Source organism: Lottia gigantea (genome assembly GCF_000327385.1).
Source record: "Lottia gigantea unplaced genomic scaffold LOTGIsca_17, whole genome shotgun sequence".
Taxonomy (NCBI): Eukaryota; Metazoa; Mollusca; class Gastropoda; family Lottiidae; genus Lottia; species Lottia gigantea.
Genome location: NW_008708133.1, coordinates 3,316,147 through 3,337,981, shown reverse-complemented (window position 1 = coordinate 3,337,981; position 21,835 = coordinate 3,316,147). Strand labels below are relative to the sequence as shown.

Below are 21,835 nucleotides of genomic sequence, written 5' to 3'. Positions count from 1 at the left end.
AGTCTACACTGAATGATAAAAAAATTGGTGCTACATTTATACTGGTGTACCAATTCTCTACATGCACAAGGTCTTTTTGTATTTTACTTTGTTAGGGTTGCTAAATAGGATGCCTAATAAATTTATTATTACTATACAAGATTCCCTTAGCTTCGCCTCGAAATCTCATAGAGGTGTATCTCCCAAATACGTTCGAAATCTACGCATATAAGTCTAACTAATTATTTAATGATTTATAACTTCAGAGCTGGAATAGTTTAATGTTAACAGTTAACATACTAATATACAAACATTGAAAGGAGTCTGACAATCAAACGATGCATTTAGACAACCTCATAGACGAAATTGGATCCTTTGGAAAATTCCAAATTTTAGTGATTTCAATGGTGATGTTGCCTAAATTATCGATAGGTTTCAACATGTTGATTATGACATTTTGTGGTTATATACCAGGTTGGTGGTGCGTCGATACTCTACATGAATTTCCTCGGAATAACACTTACCAAACTTGTCCATCTGTACTCAATGAAACTTGTGAACGAGTGTATGATAATCACACTTCAACACTCGCAACTAAGGTAAGTTTAGTAATACTTACTCTTTTGATAATTCTCTTTGGTGGAATCCACTACTTTAAAACTTTTACTCTCGATTTAGCCATACGTTTAACGATATTCTTAATTAACGGAATTAGCTTGCTTTGCGGATTTTTATTATCGATGGAATTCAATGTTTGTATTTTACAGGTTGAATTATGCTTCTTTGTACGGAAAGACAATTATGGTGAACATAGTTTATAATCCACAATCATATGATGGGATTTTATTGAATCTTTTACCAATGGGCCTAAAGCAGATCTTAAGGGGGCATTCCCCTTTCTGTAAAATGTTTTCATTATCAAAAACGTCGTAAATTATAACTAAAATATTTCTAAAGTATGCAATTTATATCTATGTATCTACTTGATCAAACGGAATTTGTTTTAAAAGGTTAATTAAAGATAGTGGACCACAGCCATATACGCCCACCACGGCATGCGGGTGGTAAAAACGAAACATCCATTTTAAGTTTCATCAAAATCGGTTGAAAACTAAGAGAGTAATAGCATATTCAAGATTTTGGGGCAAGGGCAATAACTCTGCTTCTAACGGTCGAAAATAGCTCAAATTCGAACTTGATCTTCGTTTCATGAAAATGTATGGACATACATACTTTTTAGAGTGTTTACGAGCAATTGATGTTGATAGAAGCACTTACTGTATAGAGGTTAAAGGGCGATAACTCCTCAAATCTGACGTAAGAGGCCTAAATCTTGAAAAAGCCTTAAATTTCATTAGAAGTAAACTAAACTTTCGATTTAGGTCCAATAACATCCATTTTAAGTTTCATCAAAATCGGTTGAAAACTAAGAGAGTAATAGCATATGCAAGATTTTGGGGCAAGGGCAATAACTCTAACGGTTCGAAAATTCGAACTTGATCTTCGTTTTATGAATATGTATACACATACCATTTCATTTCATTTGATTAATCAGCGTTTACAAGCAAATGTAACGGACGGACGGAGGACGAACCGACGTACGGACAGGGGTGCCGACAATATACGTCCACATAGAAAGATGTGGGCGTATAAAAACGGAGAGTATTAATTGTTAATGTTAATTGTGCAGTTTTACCTAGTTTTCGTGTGTGGCTAGATATTAATAGTTGAAACGTTTAGAATGCGTATAGAAGGCACATTTCATTACAATTAGGCGTTTCTTTTACTTAAATCCGTAGAGTAGTTTTGTAACAGCTTCCAAAATGCACATCGAACATTAAAAGTTTACGTAAACTTACGTAATGTTTTTAAAAAGGTTTTCGCGTTAAGATATTAAAGATGGGTTTCCTTATTTTTTAGTGAATGAATCACACGATAACGTGCAAACAGTAGGTAAAGGTCGATACAATCATACCCCTTTCGCACTGCAAAAGTAATTCGAGTTCTATCCGAATAACTTCCTGTTGCTTTCGCACTGGCAAAAAAAACTTATTCGGTTATAACCAGAAGTTATCCAGATAGAAAAATCTACCTCAAGAGGTGGATTTCGTCTGGATACGATCCAGATAAGTGGCAGTGCGAAACCAAACAAGATAAGTTTATAACGTGAGGTGTCACGTGTATAAGCACTTCAAAATGGCTCCTGTTTGCGCGGACGTTATGATGATATTTGACGGGATTAATAAAGTACACGAATTATCTAGGAAAAGAATGAATATATATCGGAAGAGGAAACAAAAAATGCTTTTGTTTTTATTTTCATATTTTTTTATTTATAAACAAGGAATTTCAGTCCCGTCAACTGTGGGTGCAACCTAGGTCGGAATGGTGGATGAGAGCTGGAATTATTAATCTGAACGAGTTGGCAATAGTTGAAAAAACATGTTTATTCCTCTTCATGCCATCTAATTCATCTTGAATTTTAGTATCGCCCCAGACAGCGAGCATGCAGCGAATTTCGTCGTTGCTCCAATTATAATTGCCAACGTCCATATTTGTTTTTAATGTTTTGTCACGTGACATGATGTGTTACTAAAAATAAAAGTTATCCAGATAACTTGACTCGGAAGTGCGAAAGCGGCTATCCAGATGGGATTGCAGTGCGAAAGCAACCCGAACCGAATCCAACCGAACTGAATCGGATTTTTCTATTCGGTTATAACCGAATTCAATAATTCAGTTGTGCAGTGCGAAAGGGGTATTAGAGTAAATATAGCTACGTTTCGGGACTAATCCCTTTATCAAGCGAAAAAAAAGCGAGAATATACCTTTAAGAAAACTCCAAGGGAAGATTTTGTTGTATCTTTTTATCCTACAGAAAACAATCACAGTGACTTCAGTTTGCTTAAATATTTTTTGCGAGGGTGATTTTTTTATGCTTTAGGCCCAAAAGTAAAGATTTGATATACCAAAGTGACGAAAAGAAATTGAGTTATATGATTTCAGACAGTCACAGTTTAAGCTTTTCAGTGCTTGTGAAAATGTAGACGAATCAAATCCATCGAGTATAGTTCTAGAACACCATTGATAGTTGCAAGTTGGTCCTAATTTATAGCTCTTAAATCTTGTAATGTTGAGTTTCGCGTTTGTGATCTTAAAAAATAAAGATATTTGTTTGGCTTTTCCATCCTTGAAACTTCAAAAAAGGGGACATTGATGATGGAAAGGGTACATCGTTTGGCTTTGTTTTTGTAAGCTCTCTATGTGTTATTAATCATCCTGGAAATTTTATACTCTTGTAACTATAGGTTTCATTTTTTTCAGTGGGACTTGACATGTGACAGAAAATGGATACCACCAATGATAACGTCTATTCAGTTTGGAGGAGTTTTAGTTGGTGCTCTAATCGGGGGACAGGCTGCTGATATGGTAGGACGCAAGAAGACTTTCTATCTAACCTTACTCTTACACTCAATCTTCAGCACTATCATCGTCTTCAGTGTTTCTTGGCAGATGTTTGCTGTTTTCAGATTTGTCATTGGTTCTACCTTAGGAAGCTACTTAGTTGTTAGTATGTTTCCTGTTGAGTTCATAGGATACCGATGGCGACCTATACTGACAGCGGTACCATTTTGGGCAACTGGAGTTTGCTTCCTGGCCTTAGTCTCTTGGCTACTGCGTGATTGGGTGTACGTTCACTTGGTTGGTATCAGTACTGTTCCATTTCTACTTGGATGGTTGTAAGTGTTATACCATTATTCAAAATACTTGTGTAAGGTCGATAGTGCACAAATGTTTCAAGTAAAAGTAAATAGGATCCCGCCCAAAAAAAGCAACATATAGTCAATGAAATGTCAATAAAACAGGCCAAGGGCGTAGGATGTCCGATAGTTTTTTCTTAATTAGGCTAATTCTCCAAAGACTGAAGATAATTTAACCTGTAAACCTGAATACAATAATGTGATATCGTTTTTTTTGCATCATTCCAATGTTGAACTCCTGAGATTGTTGATAGCCCCTGCCCACACAATTCTCGACCAGACTTTGTATTCAGCTATAATAGACGTCCATGATTTTGGAATGATTCTGGGGATATGCTGGTTTCACTTTGATTTATGTATAATGACCGTCTTGTTCATACAGTATAATTCCAGAGAGCATTAGATGGTTGACTGTGAAAGGGAGATTAGATGAAGCTGAGAAGGCAGTAGAAAGGGTAGCCATCATGAACGGTAAAACTAAACCCGCTAATACCAGAGAAATATTAGAAAAGATTTGTGAAGAGGAAAAACATATCTTAGATGGTGACAAAAAATATTCATATTTAGATCTTTACAGAGGCGCACATTTACTACAAATATCGATTGTTGTTCAAATAGTTTGGTACGTTTTAAAAATATATTACATTTTACTTCTTCAATCTCTAAGTCTATCAGATATTTTACAAATAGTGACATCTGTTAGAATCTGGTAAACACTGAATTTCCGAAAACGTATGCCATTATGATGTGGCCGTATTCGTCGGCCCTGTCCATAATTGGCTTGTGAACGCAATAGAGACAACAGTTTTTATCTGATTTTAATGAAATTTGGTGTGATCATTTATATTCATGACATCTTGGTCAAGAATATTTTTCGATAAACGGTTTTTGAGTTAACCCTTGACTAAGGAAAAACACGTCAAAATTTGTTTGTGAACACAATAGGGACTACAATGTCCATCCGATTTAAATGAAATTTGGTGTGATCATTTATAAAAATGACATCTTGGACTTCGAATTAGACGATGTTTCGATGAACGGTTTTTGAGTTATTGCCCTTGACTTAAGAAAAATGCGTCATGATTTGTTTTTTAACACAATAGAGACTATACACTGTTCATCCGGTTTAAATGAAATTTGCTGTGATCATGTATATTGATGAGATCTTGGACAAGTTCAAATAAAATATAGTAATTTTGTATTCCATAAAAGTAGTATATTATTTCTTATTCATGCTGATTACTAAATGCCATGCATTATGCGTTTCGATCAAGGGAATTTGAGTTATTGCCCTTGACGTAGTAAAAACGCATTTAAATTTGTTAGCTTGTGAACGCGATAGAGGTGACAGTTTATGTCAGAATTTTATTAAATTTTGTGTTTGTTTATATGAATAGTATCTTGCACAAATTAGCTTTTTGGTACGAGTTGACACAGATAGGTGACCGCCCTTGATATACTGAAAATATATCAGGGAAGTGGGCGTATCTTGCTAGGCAACCTCATTAGTGCTGTATTGAGTGACAGATCACTTAAATCACCAGTTGTCTAAATCTCAGAAAAAAAAACGTGAATAAGAAATAGATGTATTTGTCTATCAATATTATGTGAGCATAATGGAAGTCATGAAGTATTTTGACTCTTTGTAGCGTTTATAATGAACACAAAATAAATTTTCTGCAATAGGAAGCATTGTTACCGTAAACAATATTCGGTAACCCTGTACATTATCATAATTTTAACAGGATTTTATTTTTTTATCTAGGTTGTTTGTGTCAGCATCGTATTATGGTTTCGCTTTCGGCGTAGGAAAATTTTCTGGAAATTTTTATTTGAATCTTTTCTTGATGAACATTTTAGAATTTCCATTATGCATACCATCTATAATTATAATGAACAGGTGAGACGGAGATTGGCATTGTTGAAAAGAATTGGCGAATTATAAAGTGAAAGGATTGTAAAGAGATTTTCTGTGACACTGATGGCATCAATTTGCATCTATCCAATTTTATTATTAGTCAGAAGATCTGTTACAATCTCACTTTAATCCACATGTTTTATGACGTCACTATCTCAAAGAAATGTAAGAATTGTTGACGGGGACATATTGGGTAGGCTGAAGTGTGTTTTCGATTCACCTAGAAAGCTTTTTCTATTGCTATTTCTATCAGTTTGTAATGCTGAATTTTATTCTAGATTTGGGAGAAGATTTTTCGCTACAATATCATTCACACTGAGCGTTATTTCATGTCTTTCTGTGATTGTTATACAGAAACTAGGTAAATATTTAAAAAGTTATGAAATACTGAACACTTCAGTTCATTTTTTTTAACTCGGTATCCATTTTGAAGAATTAATTGTTATTTTATTTTTTATTTAAAAACTTGCATGCCACACGACTACAAATATACTGTTACTATCATGTTTTTTGATTAACCTTCAATATTGCTCTATAAACAATTACTAACATATAACTCAAAAATCATCATATACCTATACAAATATTATTACATACCTCTGCAAATATTATCATATACATCTGCAAATATTATCATATCTATGCAAATGTCAGTGTATTCATCTGTCAATATCATCATATACTTCTGCAAATATTCTCATATACCTCTGCAAATACTATCATATTATACGTCTGCAGAAGTCGGCATATTCCTCTGCCAATATCATCATATACCTCTGCAATTATCACAAACCTCTGGAAACAACTTTGCAATTATTCATATGTTACTCTGCAATTATTACCTATTCTTTCAATGTATATATTTCCAGTGTCAGAAGAAGAATTACATAGAGGAACCATGATCACCGGATTGTCTCTATCTGCTAGGTTATTTACTGGTTGTGCCTGGAATGGATTGATCACTCTTACCAATGAGATGTATCCAACAGTAATTAGGTACATGAGTTGAATGAGTAATTATGTATCTCACAATTTATATTTTGACATGTTTTAAAGTAGACTATACAAACAGTGGCCTATTTAGGGATGGGCCAGTGAAAGTAAGATCTCTAAATCCTCATATATCATCACCTCGCCTCGGAAAGACACCTCTCATTTTTGCCTACCAACACTCGGGCATTTTCTAGATACACTCATTTATACTGATGTAGGTCATTCATGAACGAGTTTTGAGGTTTGGGTTTTGTTATTTATCTCGTGTATGATTTTTGAAACTTCTATTGTAGAAACATCGGCTACGGAGCAGCCAATATGGCAGCTAGAGTGGGGGGAATCATTGCGCCACATATTTTCTCTTTGGTAAGCTGCTGTTTTTTTTTTTGCGTTATCCAAGATATGAAATGTTATGTCCACTAATCAATGTCTGTATACTCAAAAATATTTTTAAAAACCTCAAAATCAGGACTCCTTGTGAGTTGAAAATCGGAAAGGGTTAATGCTAGAGATATTTCGATTATTGCACATTGTATGTCGTTGTCCTCTCCCAATAGCCCAGTTAGGTATAAAAAGGAAAGGCAAATTTACATTCTTAATCATCGTATGGGATAGATTACGATGGTACCCTAAACATTAGGTTTTATCATTTTTAGAGCGATGATGAGATGGTACCCTATATTATAGTGATAGTAATATTGAGTATAAGTGTTGTAATGGTGCAGTTTTTGTTACCAGAAACTCTTGGATTGGCGCTGGAGGATACCATTGATGACAAACTAAGTGGAAGCGACAAATTAAACCAAAATTCGAAAATTGAAGAAGATCGTGGAAAATTGACAATAACCGCTTTATAAACATTACAAATAGATGTATTTAGGATTCTTTATGTATCCAATTAAAATGGGCATAGCAAAGTGAAAAAATAAAAAAATTAAACTAATCATTTATCCAAACTTTTCTTCCATCCACCCCATCTCCCCTCAATTTCCTTATTTCAGTCAGTTAAGAACCAGCAAGAAGAAGAAGCGGTTAGCAAGGCAGAAATCCTTACTTTAGTGGTAGGGCTAATATATTTACCCCGTGGTAAATTACACATTTTGTAGATTTTGAGATGTAAAGGGGATAAGTTTGTCTGTCCACCAACAACCCCTCAAGGCTTCACTACGTAAAAAATATTACCAGCAAATGGAACTTTCTCTGACAATGGATAAGCAAAGGTAACTTTCTGTGTTCCGAATGAGTTACCAATGGTCTGGAATTAATTCATCGCGATTGTGGCCAACAGTTTATATTTAAAATCGGTGATGTCATGTGGGTATGTCATTTTTACAACCACTCTTACCCCTTGGGATCCACATACCAATTAAACCTTTAAGGAATAGTGAAGGGCTTTTGTAGCTTTAGTGCTTCTTTTGCCTCTTTCCAATTTCTTGTCATATGACTGCTTATCACAAAAGCTGATAATTATAAATAAAGTTTTTAATGAAATTACCAGTGACAACCGATTGAAAATTGAAATGGTGCAAATCGATGTTTTCAGTGTCCCCGATACTCTAGAAAACTGTAGCATCGGGTGTTTTATAACTTTATTCACACAAATAACATAAATACTTAACAGTCATACTGTTAGCACCATCCAGACGTCCACGCATTACCATTTTGTTTCGCGAATTTATCTGCTTCAGGATCACCAGGTGGATAGTTAGCCGGTACCATCGACTTTCTATATTCTTTAATTTTCCTGGTTAGATTAGCTACTATATCAGGGTGTTGACTGGCTATATTGTGGTATTCTAAGGGATCATCTTAAAAGAAATTAGGTTGTAATGGGAAGGCACAGATTCTGTCTTAGCTTTGTTAGATTTGGGGCTCACTCTTACCTTGTTTATACAAACAATAGGCCTATCTGTAATTTTAGATTAGCGTTGGGCATAGCCTACATAGACATATCCTTTACAAAGCCTATGAGGACTTAACAATAAACCCAAATACACATTTTTTTTTATATTGATGGAACAATTGAAATAAATGCAGCAAAGGATTTAAGTAGAATATTTTGTTGTTTTATTTTTTAAATTCTTTAGTCATAGATCATTAAAAAATTAGTTATTAGATTTGACTTACCTGCAATATTAAATAGATGTACTGGACTATCTCCCGAACTATATATATTTTCATACAAAGAAAAATCTTGAGTATTATTCATAGGTTTGTACCATCCATCTATCTGACCAGGGTAACCTAATAACAATTTCCAATCACCAGATCTAAAAAGGTGCTTGAAGATTACGTGGAGCAGAAATTGTTAGATTAAAGACACAACTTAAAGAGATTTTAAACAAAGGGATATAGGTTCAGAATATTTGCTTTACACATAACTGATTACGATGACGTCATGATAATTATCTGAAGTTTCTGCAAGTAAGAAATACAGACAAGAAAGAGAAGATACTAAAATGATATTCTTTGAGTTTAATAAATAATTGTTAAGACAATCATAATCATCCCTTAGCGTAGATGAAATGTTATCAAATGGAATTTTAATATGTCTGTATAACAACCGGAAAAAGTTATTTGATATGCATAATATATAACAAATCTGGATAACAATAAGAATGCTTTGATGCAAAATGATTCTCTGTATGCGTTGAAGTACCTGATTCCGGCGTGACCCTGTGTCGGCTCTTCTTCATCATCTAAATTATAGATAAATTCTGTTCTAGCTGATGGTTTATGTTTTCTAATAGAATCCCACTGATTAATTCCATCTATACCAGGTACTTCAATATAAAGAGAAAAGGTTATGTTTGGAAATGTTTTTGAAAATACTTTGGAAAAGAAATGAGTAGTCTTTACACATAGTCTTGCGACATTTTCCTATGTATAATTATTACCGAGTAAGAAGATAATATATTTCGTGAGAAATAAATCAATTTAATAAAATTTGTTTCCAAAATTCAAAATATCAATTGTTATCTATTTTGTAAGATGTGTTTAAGCATGTTTTGCAGTGGAAAGATAAATTAGAAAGCGACAGATCGGTCATTGGTATCCACAAATTAAGCGGTAAGAATTAATAAGAGACAAACTGCTATTTTTCACACTCGGTTTTTATTGGTAGTATCCGTACTTCTATTGGTAGTATCCGTACTTCTATTGGTAGTATCCGTACTTCTATTGGTAGTATCCGTTCATTAGCTGAATAATACATTTATGAATAAAAGAAAACCTGGGCACCTATCTTTAGAATTAAGTAATTTTTGCTATCAAATATGTATACAGAAGGCGATAAAAAATGAAGTACCTTGCTTGACACCTGCTGCGCCATGTAACGTAGGCATCCAATCAACAGCATGAATTAGTCTGGAAGTATCCAAGAAAAAAGAGATTTTAAAACAATGAGATGATTGAAGTATAGATAATTACGAGACATTGAAATATATTGAGAATCAGAAAACCATTTATGAAAACTGATACCTGTTCTTTTATTGATTGAGAATCTTTCAAAACTACATAATATTTAATCGTTATAGCTAACAATCCCAATGTAGATGGAAATCTTACCCATTGTATTTTATACCAGTTTCTTCTAATCCTGCACCCCACATAAATGATGTACCTCGAGTACCACCTTCCCATAATGTATGTTTACCACCACGTAATGGTGTGTTGCTTCCATATTTAAAGAGCTCAGCACCATTCTATAAAACAAGTTGTAACACATTAAAGCTCTTCGAATTAATTGACATCTGTTGTGACAATGTAATCGTAGTATCTTGTAAAACATGATTTTCAATTGTTATGCATTTCTCTTTTATTAAAGCTGTTTGCATTACCATACTTGGGAAATATTTTAGCTGGCACTTAATAGCAGTGACGACTGGATGAAATATGTTCAAACAAGTTCTGTAGATACATACATCAGTTGTAAATAATATGAGTGTATTGTCCAACATTCCTTTCTCTTGTAAAGTCTTTGTTATATTACCAATAGCTTCATCTAGAACGGTTACCATTCCTTGAAATATCATAGCATAGTAATGTCAAGTTATTTCATGATTTAATACATACCAAAGCGGAGTTCTTATCTTCCAAGTTATATTTTACAATAAACACAGGACTCTATTATAATGGATCACATACTTACCGGAGAACTGTTTACGACCTTCATTCCCAACATGTGGATACATATCAGCATATTTTTGTGGTACCTAAAAGTGGACATTAAAAGATTAAATATTCATCATGAAAGAAAGAATCAAACTAAATTAGTTAGGATTTTATTTTATATTATTCAGTGAGTTGGGCCATGAAATTAGTGGCAGAGCCAGCCTCCAGAAACTGGGAGTACAAATAGGGGGCAGATAGACTGAATGGGGGAACAACTGCCGAGATCAATTAAAAATACGACAACTGTATGTACGCGTCGTGCCGGAATCTTTCCATGGATGGTTCTCACAAGAATCTATTTGGTGCATTCTTATTACATATGACCTGCTCCTCAACTGCTTCTCAACTAAGCTACAATTTTCTTATTTTATTACTAGATATCTGTATAAATACTAAACCTGTATAGGATAATGTACATTTTGAAACGCTAAGTACATAAATAAAGGTTGATCTGGTTTGTGTTTGGAAATGATCTTCTGAATTCTGTCATTATACACATACTGAAAAGGAAATGTTATTGATAAACCGAATAGGAGTCGTAGTTGGGGAACTTAGAATACATGAATTTTAACTAGATTGTCTCGTTTGACCCAATAAACAGGTCATGAATAGTATTTTACACAAACACATTGTTAAAATGAATAAAGGGTTTCCTTTAAGCTAACTGGTTTTCAATAGGATTGTTAAATTTTCCACATTAGAAAAGTATGTGAGTAATTTACTACATTTCACTAAATTTGCCAAAATATCTGATTCTCATTCCACAGACATCATTTAACTCATATCAAATAAAACAGAAACTCCTATTAATTCAGATAAAGATAGCTTGTCAGGCAAGGTGTATACGCCAGCTTTGATTTTAAATAAATATATTTGATAGTACAGTAACAATTATCAGTATGAAATATTTAACCTTGACATACACTTCCTTTGAATTTTTTGAGGCGATACTGAATAACATTACCAAGTTTCATCAAAATCTGTCAAGAATTGGGCCTTCTAGAGTGTTTACAGTCTAAAACTTGAACGCGTGTTTAAGAACAAAATAACTCATACTAAATATTTTTCGATTTTTCTGATTTACGTTAGGGTTCATCCGTGGGTGATTGCATACACTCACACCAAGTTTCGTCATAATCCATCAAGAATTGTGCCTTCTAGAGTGTTTACGTGCTAAAACACATTTTCAAGAACAAGGGTAATACCTCATGCTTAATATTTTTCGATTTTTCTGATTTTCGATAAAGATCATCCTTGGGTGATAACAAATATTCACACCAAGTTTCGTTAAAATCTGTCAAGAATTGAACCTTCAAGAGTGTTTACAAGCTAAAATTGAAAGCATTTTCAAGAACAAGGGCATAACTCATACTAAATATTTTTCGATTTTTCTGATTTTCGATAGAGATCATCCTTGGGTGATAACAAACATTCACACCAAGTTTAGTCAAAATCTGTCAAGAATTGAACCTTTTAAAATGTTTACAAGCTAAAATTGAAAGCATTTTCAAGAACACAGGCAATAACTCATACTAATTATTTTTCAATCTTTCTGATTTTAGATTGGGTTCATCCTTGGTTGATAACAAACACTCACACAAAGTTTCATCAAAATCTGTCAAGAATTGCACCTTCTAGAGTGCTTACGAGCGTTCAAAGAACAAGGACAATAACTCATACTAAATATTTACCGATTTTTTCTGATTTTCAATAGGGATCATCCTTGGGAAATAACAAACAACCATACAAAGTTTCATCGAAATAAGTCAAGAATTATGCCTTGTAGAGTGACTCACGGACGGACCGACAGACCGACATCGGTGACGGCAATATACACCCCCTCCTCCCATTTCATGTGGGCGTATAAAAAGTATTTCAATGACATTGATACGTACAGTTGAATATTGGCCGTTGTATTCTCGAGCTACTCGTGTTCCATCGTGGAAATCAAGATAAGCTAAAATACACAAATATATTATTTTAAACATATTAATTGTGTTATAATGTGGTCTGTCTCTGTAACAGACGGTGATATCATAGGGTACACTATGTAAGATATATGGTATAGTTATATCTAATATAGAGTATAATGTGTACGGGAGATAGTATAGAGTGAAGTGTGTATGGGAGATAATATAGAATATACTGAATGCGGGAGAATAGAATACTGTCAGTATGGGAGATAATATAGAGTGTGCTGTGTACGGGAGATAGTATAGAGTATACTGTATATGGGAGATAGTATAGAGTACAGAGTGTACGGGAGAAAGTATAGAGTACGGTGTGTATGGGAGATATTATAAAGTTCAGTCTGTATGGGAGAAAATATAGAGTATACTTTGTACGGGAGATAATATAGAGTACAGTGTGTATGGGAGGAAATATAGAGTATACTGTGTATGGGAAACAATATAGAGTACACAATGTGTACGGTAGATAGTATAGGGTACAGTGTGTACGGGAGATAATATAGAGTACAGTGTGTATGGGAGATAGTATCGAGTACACAATGTGCACGGTAGATAGTATAGAGTACAGTTTGTACGGGAGAAAAAATAGAGTATACTGTGTATGGGAGATAATACAGAGTACACAATGTGTACGGGAGATAGTATAGAGTACACTGTGTATGGGAGATACTATAGAGTACTCAATTTGTACGGGAGATGATATGGAGTATGGGACGAGAGATAGTACACTCTGTATAGTCCATATGCAAATAGACTACATACAATTATTTTTGTTATTTTACAGTTGAAGATGCTGAATAATAACTCGGACTACTTTGTCTACGATATGATTTGGATGGGATATGATTCCTTTGTAAAAATTTGGATGCGATACTTCTAAGCCGGTTGTCATGATGCCCTATAATTCACTTTCCAGCAGCACTTGCTATTTATAGTAACTATCTAACTAAACTCTGACCTCCAAATGTATGATTATAGTAATATTCTTGTGAATTATAATATCCTAAATAGGAATCGAAACCTCGATAAGTTGGAGTACATTTCCAGCTACAAAATCCAAGATGCCACCTGAAATTCAGACAGAAATTGACCGGTAATTAAAATGGAGTGGTGAAAAGTCAGACTGAAGAGCATGTTATTTCCCGACTGAAATGATGTGGTCTTAAGCATTTTGTCCAAATAGTCTGATCTTTACAATAAATACATCTAATCCTAATAGAGATTGTGGCCAATATTTAATATGTATGTACTTACTTTCCAATGGCATGGGTGGCATATCCTGCTGCCTTTAACGGCTGTGGTAAAGTAGTTAAATCTAATGGTAAACAGGTGTTTTGATTTGCACCAATAACGATATGCTGACAAAAAAGTAATTTTGAATAAATAAATAAATAATCCAAGACTTTTTAGCAGAAAAAAACTGAGTGGAAACCGTCACATATTTTATGGTTTCTCAGTACATTCATTGATCAACTGCGATACGTAGTTTGAATATATCTTACCTGTAAACCAGTTTTATATGGATACATTCCAGACATGAAAGCTGATCTTGATCTACAATCAGAAACAAATTTGGGTTTTAGTATTTTCATATCATTCCAAATCTGAGTAGTTTGAAGTTAGGCTAGATTGGAATATTTATTTGATTTTGACTCTGATAATGCCTCGACACTCCAATGGAGTTAACATAAGTTTTTAGTTAAGAAGATACTACAAAACCTACGGACTGCATACTGGAAGAACATAAGCTGATTCAAAGATGACACCCTGAGTAGCTAATTTATCTATATTTGGTGTAATCATATCAGGATTTCTAAATCCAACATCATTCCAACCTGAATGAAAATCATTATACTTCCAAAATAAAACGTTTCCTTTCTTTCCATTTCACCAAGAAAGGCACTAATTTTTAAAGTGTTTTACATGCGTGACCAGGGTTTATTTCAACATTATTTTTACACAGTGCATGTCTATATGTAAAATGTATAATAATGTAATACAATTCTTACATCTACACTTGCAGATGTTCAGTCGGGGATGCTTAATCTCGACATTCCATTGGAAATTCTGACTCATTCGTTAATTGTGATGAAATGGAACGGAATTAAACTATTTACTGGGCCCAAATTACTCATGCAATAACACTTTCGGTTAATGTCCATTGCTGTTTTCGAAAAGATATAAAAACCAAGAAGCTTTGAACCTAAAAGTACACACCGAAATCATCAGCTACTATGAACAATATGTGTGGTGGTTTGGCTGATACTATATTTAATAATATGATACACACAATCACGCATTTGCAACTTGATAGGTTTCCCATCTGAAAAGAAACAATATAGTATTATATATTCGCCGTATCTTACAAAACCAATTCTGTGTTGTGTGTAACAAGGTATATGTTGTGATGGGGATAACCTACAGTTCACTTGTGCTTCTTGAGACAACAGAAATGCACATTGGGTAATGAGTACTGGTTTGGGAGACGTTGAAAAGGACATTTGTGAAGGTGGGATGTATTACTGGTCCAAATATGCACCAAAGAAAGAGAGATTCTGGAGAGGCTTGATAACGCGGAAAAGAATGAGAAGACGTAGATAGAGAACCGTGGACTGTTTAGATAGAATGACTATCTGGTGCTTTTTGATGGAATTATGCGATTTTCTTAAATTTCTAAATACTTCTGAAGACCATTGACATAGTCTGAAGATTCAAATCAACCCCCCAATATGGCGCATTTGTCTCTTTATTGTTCTTCTCCTGAGTTGGAATGAGTTGGCGTCGAATGGCTGATGGTCGTTTATGTTGTTGGTTTGGTCGGCGGTTGTTTTTGGATGGGTAGGTTTTATAGGTAGGTCGGTGATGTGGTGGGATATAACTTGCTTATTTGGTAAGTAAGTCTCTATGAAATACAGGGCCTTGGTGCGTACTATGTGGTTGACGATTAGGTTTTAGATATGGCTTCTCGTCATTGGTTGTTGTAGTTGGAAGAGGGTGCGGAGTTGGATTGAGATTAGAGGGGTAATGTATAGAGTTTACAAAATAATGAAATATATGTTTGTGTAAAACTAGAGATCAAGGTATGCAATTGAGTCAAAAGCGGGCGTAAAAGAGAATCCACTTGAGTTTAAATGAGTTGGATTCATCCACATCAAGACACTTTGCTGTCAATGAGGAACTACCACCTGCACCAGACAGTCTACTGCAAATTATACGATGTAGCCTCAAGGGTGATTGTAATTGAAGAGATGTTCATGTAAAATGAATGGATTGGACTGAACTGGTGCATGCTCTGAGTGTAAACTGTAAAGGCACAGCAGGTTTGAACTCATCAATGGTAACCGAACTGTGTGAACACTCTGATGAGGAATAGGCATTTAAGTCCTTTTGTATCGAATACTAATCCCAGTTTAATAAAATTTTATGTAGTATTTTTCATCATATGTATTAATGTTTTACCTATGTGTATGCATTGACGATTCATACTTATAGAACACGTAGGATACGTGTGTCCGTTTTTGCATTTTATTAAATGATGACCTCATAGACTGATGAAGTTATGATTTGTTCCTATTTGTAGTGTGTGTTGTGTATGTTGAGTAGCTATGGCGGGTGTGGCGCCAGGCAAAGTATGCTTACTCTCTTAGACACCTGATACCACTTTTCATTATGAAATACTTACTCACTTATTATTGATATACCTCCTCATGTGAAAAGTTCGTTAGCTGCTACCAATATTGTTGTTGTTACGTATTTCGGGCTTCGTTTTGCGGTTCGGATCGTTAGTACTTGGTATATTTATTTTGAACTCAGAGAGGTCGGTTTCCTATCTACACATGATACATCATTTTAATTGAGGTCAGTCGTTTCGTGCCTTGCCATGAAATAATATAACACTCAACATTTTGGACGCAACACTATAGAAAAGCCATATGTTGTAATTGGTCAAGCTTACCTTTAGAGATGCTTTATTATAATCATTATGACCAAATAGGCTAGTAAGGTTCAATTATCAAAGATATGAAATGATAAGATGTTAAGATAATTTATGAAATTGTGTCAAGGAAAATGATAAAGTAGTGTTAAGATGAAACGAGAATTTAACTCATAGAAAGCATCCAATAACTCTCGCGCTGTAATCTCCGAGTTTAGGTTTCATATTTAGAACAAATAATAAATGTTCAATAGGCATGATTTGCAAGTCTTCAATGGCGTGGTTGGGAAGATTAAAGTGGTTCCCAATAGGTCTATCTTTGCCATGTACGATATCGTAGCGATGGCCATTAAAACGAGTTCACAACGCATTCTGTGTTTCGCCGACATATGGAACATCACATCTTTTTACAATAATCCAATATATATGATGATTTTTCCATTAAAATCAAAGTCATTTCTAAGATATCTAAATTTTCCTTGTCATTTCATTCCGCTCACGGGTTGCTTTTAAAGGCCTTTCGGACAGCTTCTAAACCGGTATTGTTATCGATATTTGTATATACAGTGAAGTAACGCCCAATGTAATGAACACGGCACTAGGAGGTACGTTTAATTTTTTAAACAAAGTCGGCAGTATCATTGAGGAATGAAGGTTGTTGGCATGCCAATCGTAATAAAAAATGGTCAATGTATTCGGAAACTCTGTAAAATTCTCTCGCGCCATCTGAAATAATTAGTAACTCGAAAATCCGACATAATAACTCGAAAACCCGACTTAGTAACTCGACAATCCGACTTAGTAACTCGAAAATCCGACTAAGTAACTCCTCATCTTCCTGATTCAGTCTCATTACCTTACTGATTCACTCACATCATCTTACTAATTCATTCTCATCATCTTACTGATTCACTCTCATCTTCCTGATTCACTTTCATCATCTCCCTGATTCACTCTCCTCATCTTACTGATTCACTCTCCTCATCCTACTGATTCACTCCCCTCATCCTACTGATTCACTCTCCTCATCCTACTGATTCACTCTCCTCATCCTACTGATTCACTCCCCTCATCCTACTGATTCACTTTCTTCATACTCCTCATTCACTCTCCTCATCTTCCTGATTCACTCTCCACATCTCCCTGATTCACTCTCCTCATCTTCCTGATTCACTTTCATCATCTTCCTGATTCACTCTCCTCATCCTACTGATTCACTTTCTTCATACTCCTGATTCACTCTCCTCATCTTCCTGATTCACTCTCCACATCTCCCTGATTCACTCTCCTCATCTTCCTGATTCACTCTCCACATCTTCCTGATTTACTCTCCTCATCTCACTAATTCACTCTCTTCATACTCCTGATTCACTCTCCTCATCTTCCTGATTCACTCTCCACATTTCCCTGATTCACTCTCCTCATTTTCATGATTCACTCTCCTCATTTTCCTGATTCACTCTCCTCATCTCCCTGATTCACTCTCCTCATCCCACTGATTCACTTTCTTCATACTCCTGATCCACTCTCCTTTGTTTAAACAATATTTATTGATAATTTACAAAATCATACATATGCTATAGATTAATGTTGGTTTCAGAAACAAGCCGAAGCTTATATAAATCTGTTACCAATACGAATATTTACAGATGATAAAAGTATAATTTACATAATATAGGAGTTGACAGCAGCGAAATGTACATTGGAAACAAAACAGGAAGTGACAAACATATTTACAAAAGGAAAGGGAATAGGGCCGAACAAATTCATTGGTGAATAAAATGTTATTGATAATGACAAATGAAAATAGTTGAGAGGGGATGAGGGTGTTTATCGTTAATCAAAATAAAATAATCTTCGTTTTAAAACGGAGGCCATACTTCGACAGCGTTAGCTAGGTGTCAAAACGTTTTGTAGATGATATAAAGTTATGAACAGTTTGAAAGATATACAGATTTGTTTCTAAAGATAATTTTGGATTGCCGTTAAGAAGTGTTAATATGCAACGTAAATGAATAGGGAGAAGATTAATTGTATTGTTTCGTTGTTTTGAAAAGTTGCGACAGTAGAGAAGAAAGTGTTCAGAATTTTCAAAGGTGTGGCCGCATGAACAGGATGGATTGTCGGATATGTGCATTAAGAATTTGTGAGCGTTTAGTTGACTTTTATAATGACGTAGTTTGGTATGTATTATTTGTGATGGACGGTCGCCAGAGTAGAAATATAATGGTACAGAGGATTTTGAGTAAATTTTACAACTTGAGAAGCCGGACTCTTTGTATAAAACTGAATGGGAAGTTCCCCGAACAAGACCTGTTATAGTGCGAATTGCGTCCAAATTGATATTTTCTAATTTAGTTTCATCTTCTTTTGTACAATTGTTCCATAAAACATCAGCATAATCAAATATTGGTAAAATGAATTGTTTGTATATAGTTTCTAGAGATTTCCTGGAGAGTCTGTATTTTAAGCTTCGAAGGCAATCGGTCATTTTAGAAGTTTTGGAAATTAAAAAATCAATATGAGAGCTCCACGAACCAGACTTATCAAAAACTACACCTAAATGTTTATGCTCATCGGAGTCATTTAAAACTATATGATTAAAATTAAGAGTAAAAAGCGACGGTTCATGTTTCCTGGAAAAAGTCATGCATTTAGTTTTATGAGGATTAAAATTTACTTTCCACTTGATAGACCACATGTGAATCAAATCTAAATCATGGTTAAGGGTGTTTCGACACCCCACTTTATCGTCAATACTGAGATAAAGTGAGGTGTCGTCGGCAAAGAGACGAATGTTTGAAGTAATGTCTTTAGTAATATCATTAATATAGATTAAAAATAATAGTGGTCCTAAGACCGATCCCTGAGGAACCCCTGCTTTTAAAAATTGGCATCTTGAAGTCGAGCCTTTAATCACAACAGATTGGTTTCTATGTTCAATATAATTTTGTAAAAGTTTTAGAAGGTTGCCTCGGATTCCAATAGAATTCAGTTTATGTGTAAGACCTTTCAACCAGATTTTGTCAAAAGCACGACTAATGTCTAAAAATACCATCTTAATTTCTTTCCCCATATCTAAAGTTGATAAAATTTGATCATATATGTCAATCAATTGAAATACAGTTGAATCTTGTTTCACAAATCCAGACTGAAATTGAGACAAGATGCGGTTTTGAGTTAAAAAAATTGTAAATATGATTATACATGAGCCTTTCAAAAACTTTACCAAGTGAGCTTATCAACGAAATAGGGCGATAATTGGAACAAATACTCGGATTATCTTTCTTGAATAAAGGCATTACGTTTGCAGATTTCCAAATGTTTGGGAATATACTGTATTCCTGACAAAGGTTAAAGAGTTTTGAAAGAGGTGGAGATAAAGTGCTAGAACATAATTTAAGAATCTTATCATTAATATGATCTGGGCCATTAGCTTTATTCTGATCGAGAGAGTTTAAAATAATTCCAACTTGATACGGAGAATATGATGGTTGCTCAATTTCGAAGTTGTTATGAAAAAGGGGAGGTAAATCATCGTCGGTAAACCACTCTCCTCATCTTCCTGATTCACTCTCCACATCTCCCTGATTCACTCTCCTCATTTTCATGATTCACTCTCCTCATCTCCCTGATTCACTCTCCTCATTTTCCTGATTCACTCTCCTTATTTTCCTGATTCACTCTCCTCATTTTCCTGCTTCACTCTCCTCATTTTCCTGCTTCACTCTCCACATCTCCCTGACTCACTCTCCTCATTAACTCTTTCTGAAATGTTATGACGCCAAGTTGACATATTTTTAAGTCGATATGATACGATAAAACACGTTAAATCGACATATTAAGTCAAGTTGTACTTGGCCTCAGACTTAAAGTTGGGGCCTCTGATGGATGCTATCTCCAGCACCATTTAGTTTTGGACTTGTATTATATTTTGAGAGAGCGTAACATCCGTAACACGATGAAGCCACTCGGCAAACCTTTCAGAAAGTGCACACAGCTAATATTGTTTGATATATCTAGATTCAAGTTAGAATTTCTCCATTTGGAGATCTGACTTTACAATAAAAGAAGCCCAAAACACAGTAAAAACTATTTTCATATATAAACTAGTAAATAACTAGCACCATAAATATAACTTCTAAGACCGGAAAGGCATCATGTTACACAATGTATTATTAGATAAGAGTGGATGTAACAACAACATATAATTGAAGTTACGAAAGCACAGACCGAGGTGAAAATTCAGCTACATCAACGTGATTTTTATAAAGTAATAAAATTAAATTATAAAGTAATACTAATTACAAATTAAATAATTCTGAAATAATAGAGTATATATATATTAATGTGAATGAAGTTTCCGTAATCAACATCCTATGAACTTACGAGAGAGTATTAAATTAAAATGGAGATGAACCAATAGTCTGTAAAAAAAAAATATATATATATATAATTACATATATTGACATTACATGTACAGTTCTATTGAGCTATAAGTTTAAGTCTACCATGGACTAAAATATCATTAAGATTCTTATTGCGTTTAAAAGCAATAACTGAATCTTTTTGAAATATATCAGGGAATTTTTTGGAGTACCCTGTATAGTTCCTTGATAATTGGTATGGCTTGGCAGGGTTGACTAGCAATGAGTGTCACAACAGGTGCGAGTCAATTAACACCTCGGCTACTTGAAATTAAATGTCTGTTGTCATTGCTAATGTAGCATCTACATCTGGTGTCTTCCGACGAAGTCACCGCTAGAAAATTAAAAATTCCCACGAAGTCACCGTTCTATTTTCTTTGTTGATTTACAGTTATGCCGCTACGGGATTAAAGGTGTTAAGAGCTCATTAACGGTGACATAATTAATATTAACATGACTAATTATCAGTGTCACACATTTATACCAAACTCACGAAACGGCCCCCTCCCTACTCACTAGCCCTGAACACCAGCCCTTTCTACCTCACTTCAGCACAAAAAATACACCAATATACCAACATTATATCGTTTAAAACAACAAAAAAAAAAAAAATATCGTTAAATCTACTCACCTTGTCCGCCATTAACCCGACCACAACTATAGCCTCCAAAACTAAAGAG

General features: G+C 34.5%; 2 protein-coding genes across 2 annotated transcripts; one reads left to right on the top strand and one right to left on the bottom strand.

The window, feature by feature from the left end:
- Nucleotides 1-2,175: 2,175 nt before the first annotated feature.
- Nucleotides 2,176-7,508, top strand: LOTGIDRAFT_158641 (hypothetical protein; the record flags this gene model as incomplete). The annotated part of the gene is made up of 9 exons (XM_009051783.1): nucleotides 2,176-2,226; nucleotides 3,304-3,408; nucleotides 3,493-3,719; nucleotides 4,123-4,362; nucleotides 5,506-5,640; nucleotides 5,937-6,019; nucleotides 6,528-6,654; nucleotides 6,945-7,017; nucleotides 7,308-7,508. 9 exons carry the CDS (start codon nucleotides 2,176-2,178, stop codon nucleotides 7,506-7,508), a joined length of 1,242 nt encoding a protein of 413 aa, XP_009050031.1.
- An 820-nt stretch (nucleotides 7,509-8,328) lies between these two features.
- Nucleotides 8,329-15,090, bottom strand: LOTGIDRAFT_71987 (hypothetical protein; the record flags this gene model as incomplete). Its single annotated transcript, XM_009051513.1, has 14 exons — nucleotides 8,329-8,459; nucleotides 8,779-8,921; nucleotides 9,263-9,422; nucleotides 9,935-10,017; nucleotides 10,219-10,355; nucleotides 10,575-10,672; nucleotides 10,802-10,865; nucleotides 11,223-11,324; nucleotides 12,720-12,781; nucleotides 13,747-13,862; nucleotides 14,049-14,152; nucleotides 14,297-14,348; nucleotides 14,518-14,629; nucleotides 15,012-15,090. Coding segments are annotated over 14 exons (1,443 nt in total), but the record flags the coding sequence as incomplete, so codon positions are not given.
- Nucleotides 15,091-21,835: the final 6,745 nt, after the last annotated feature.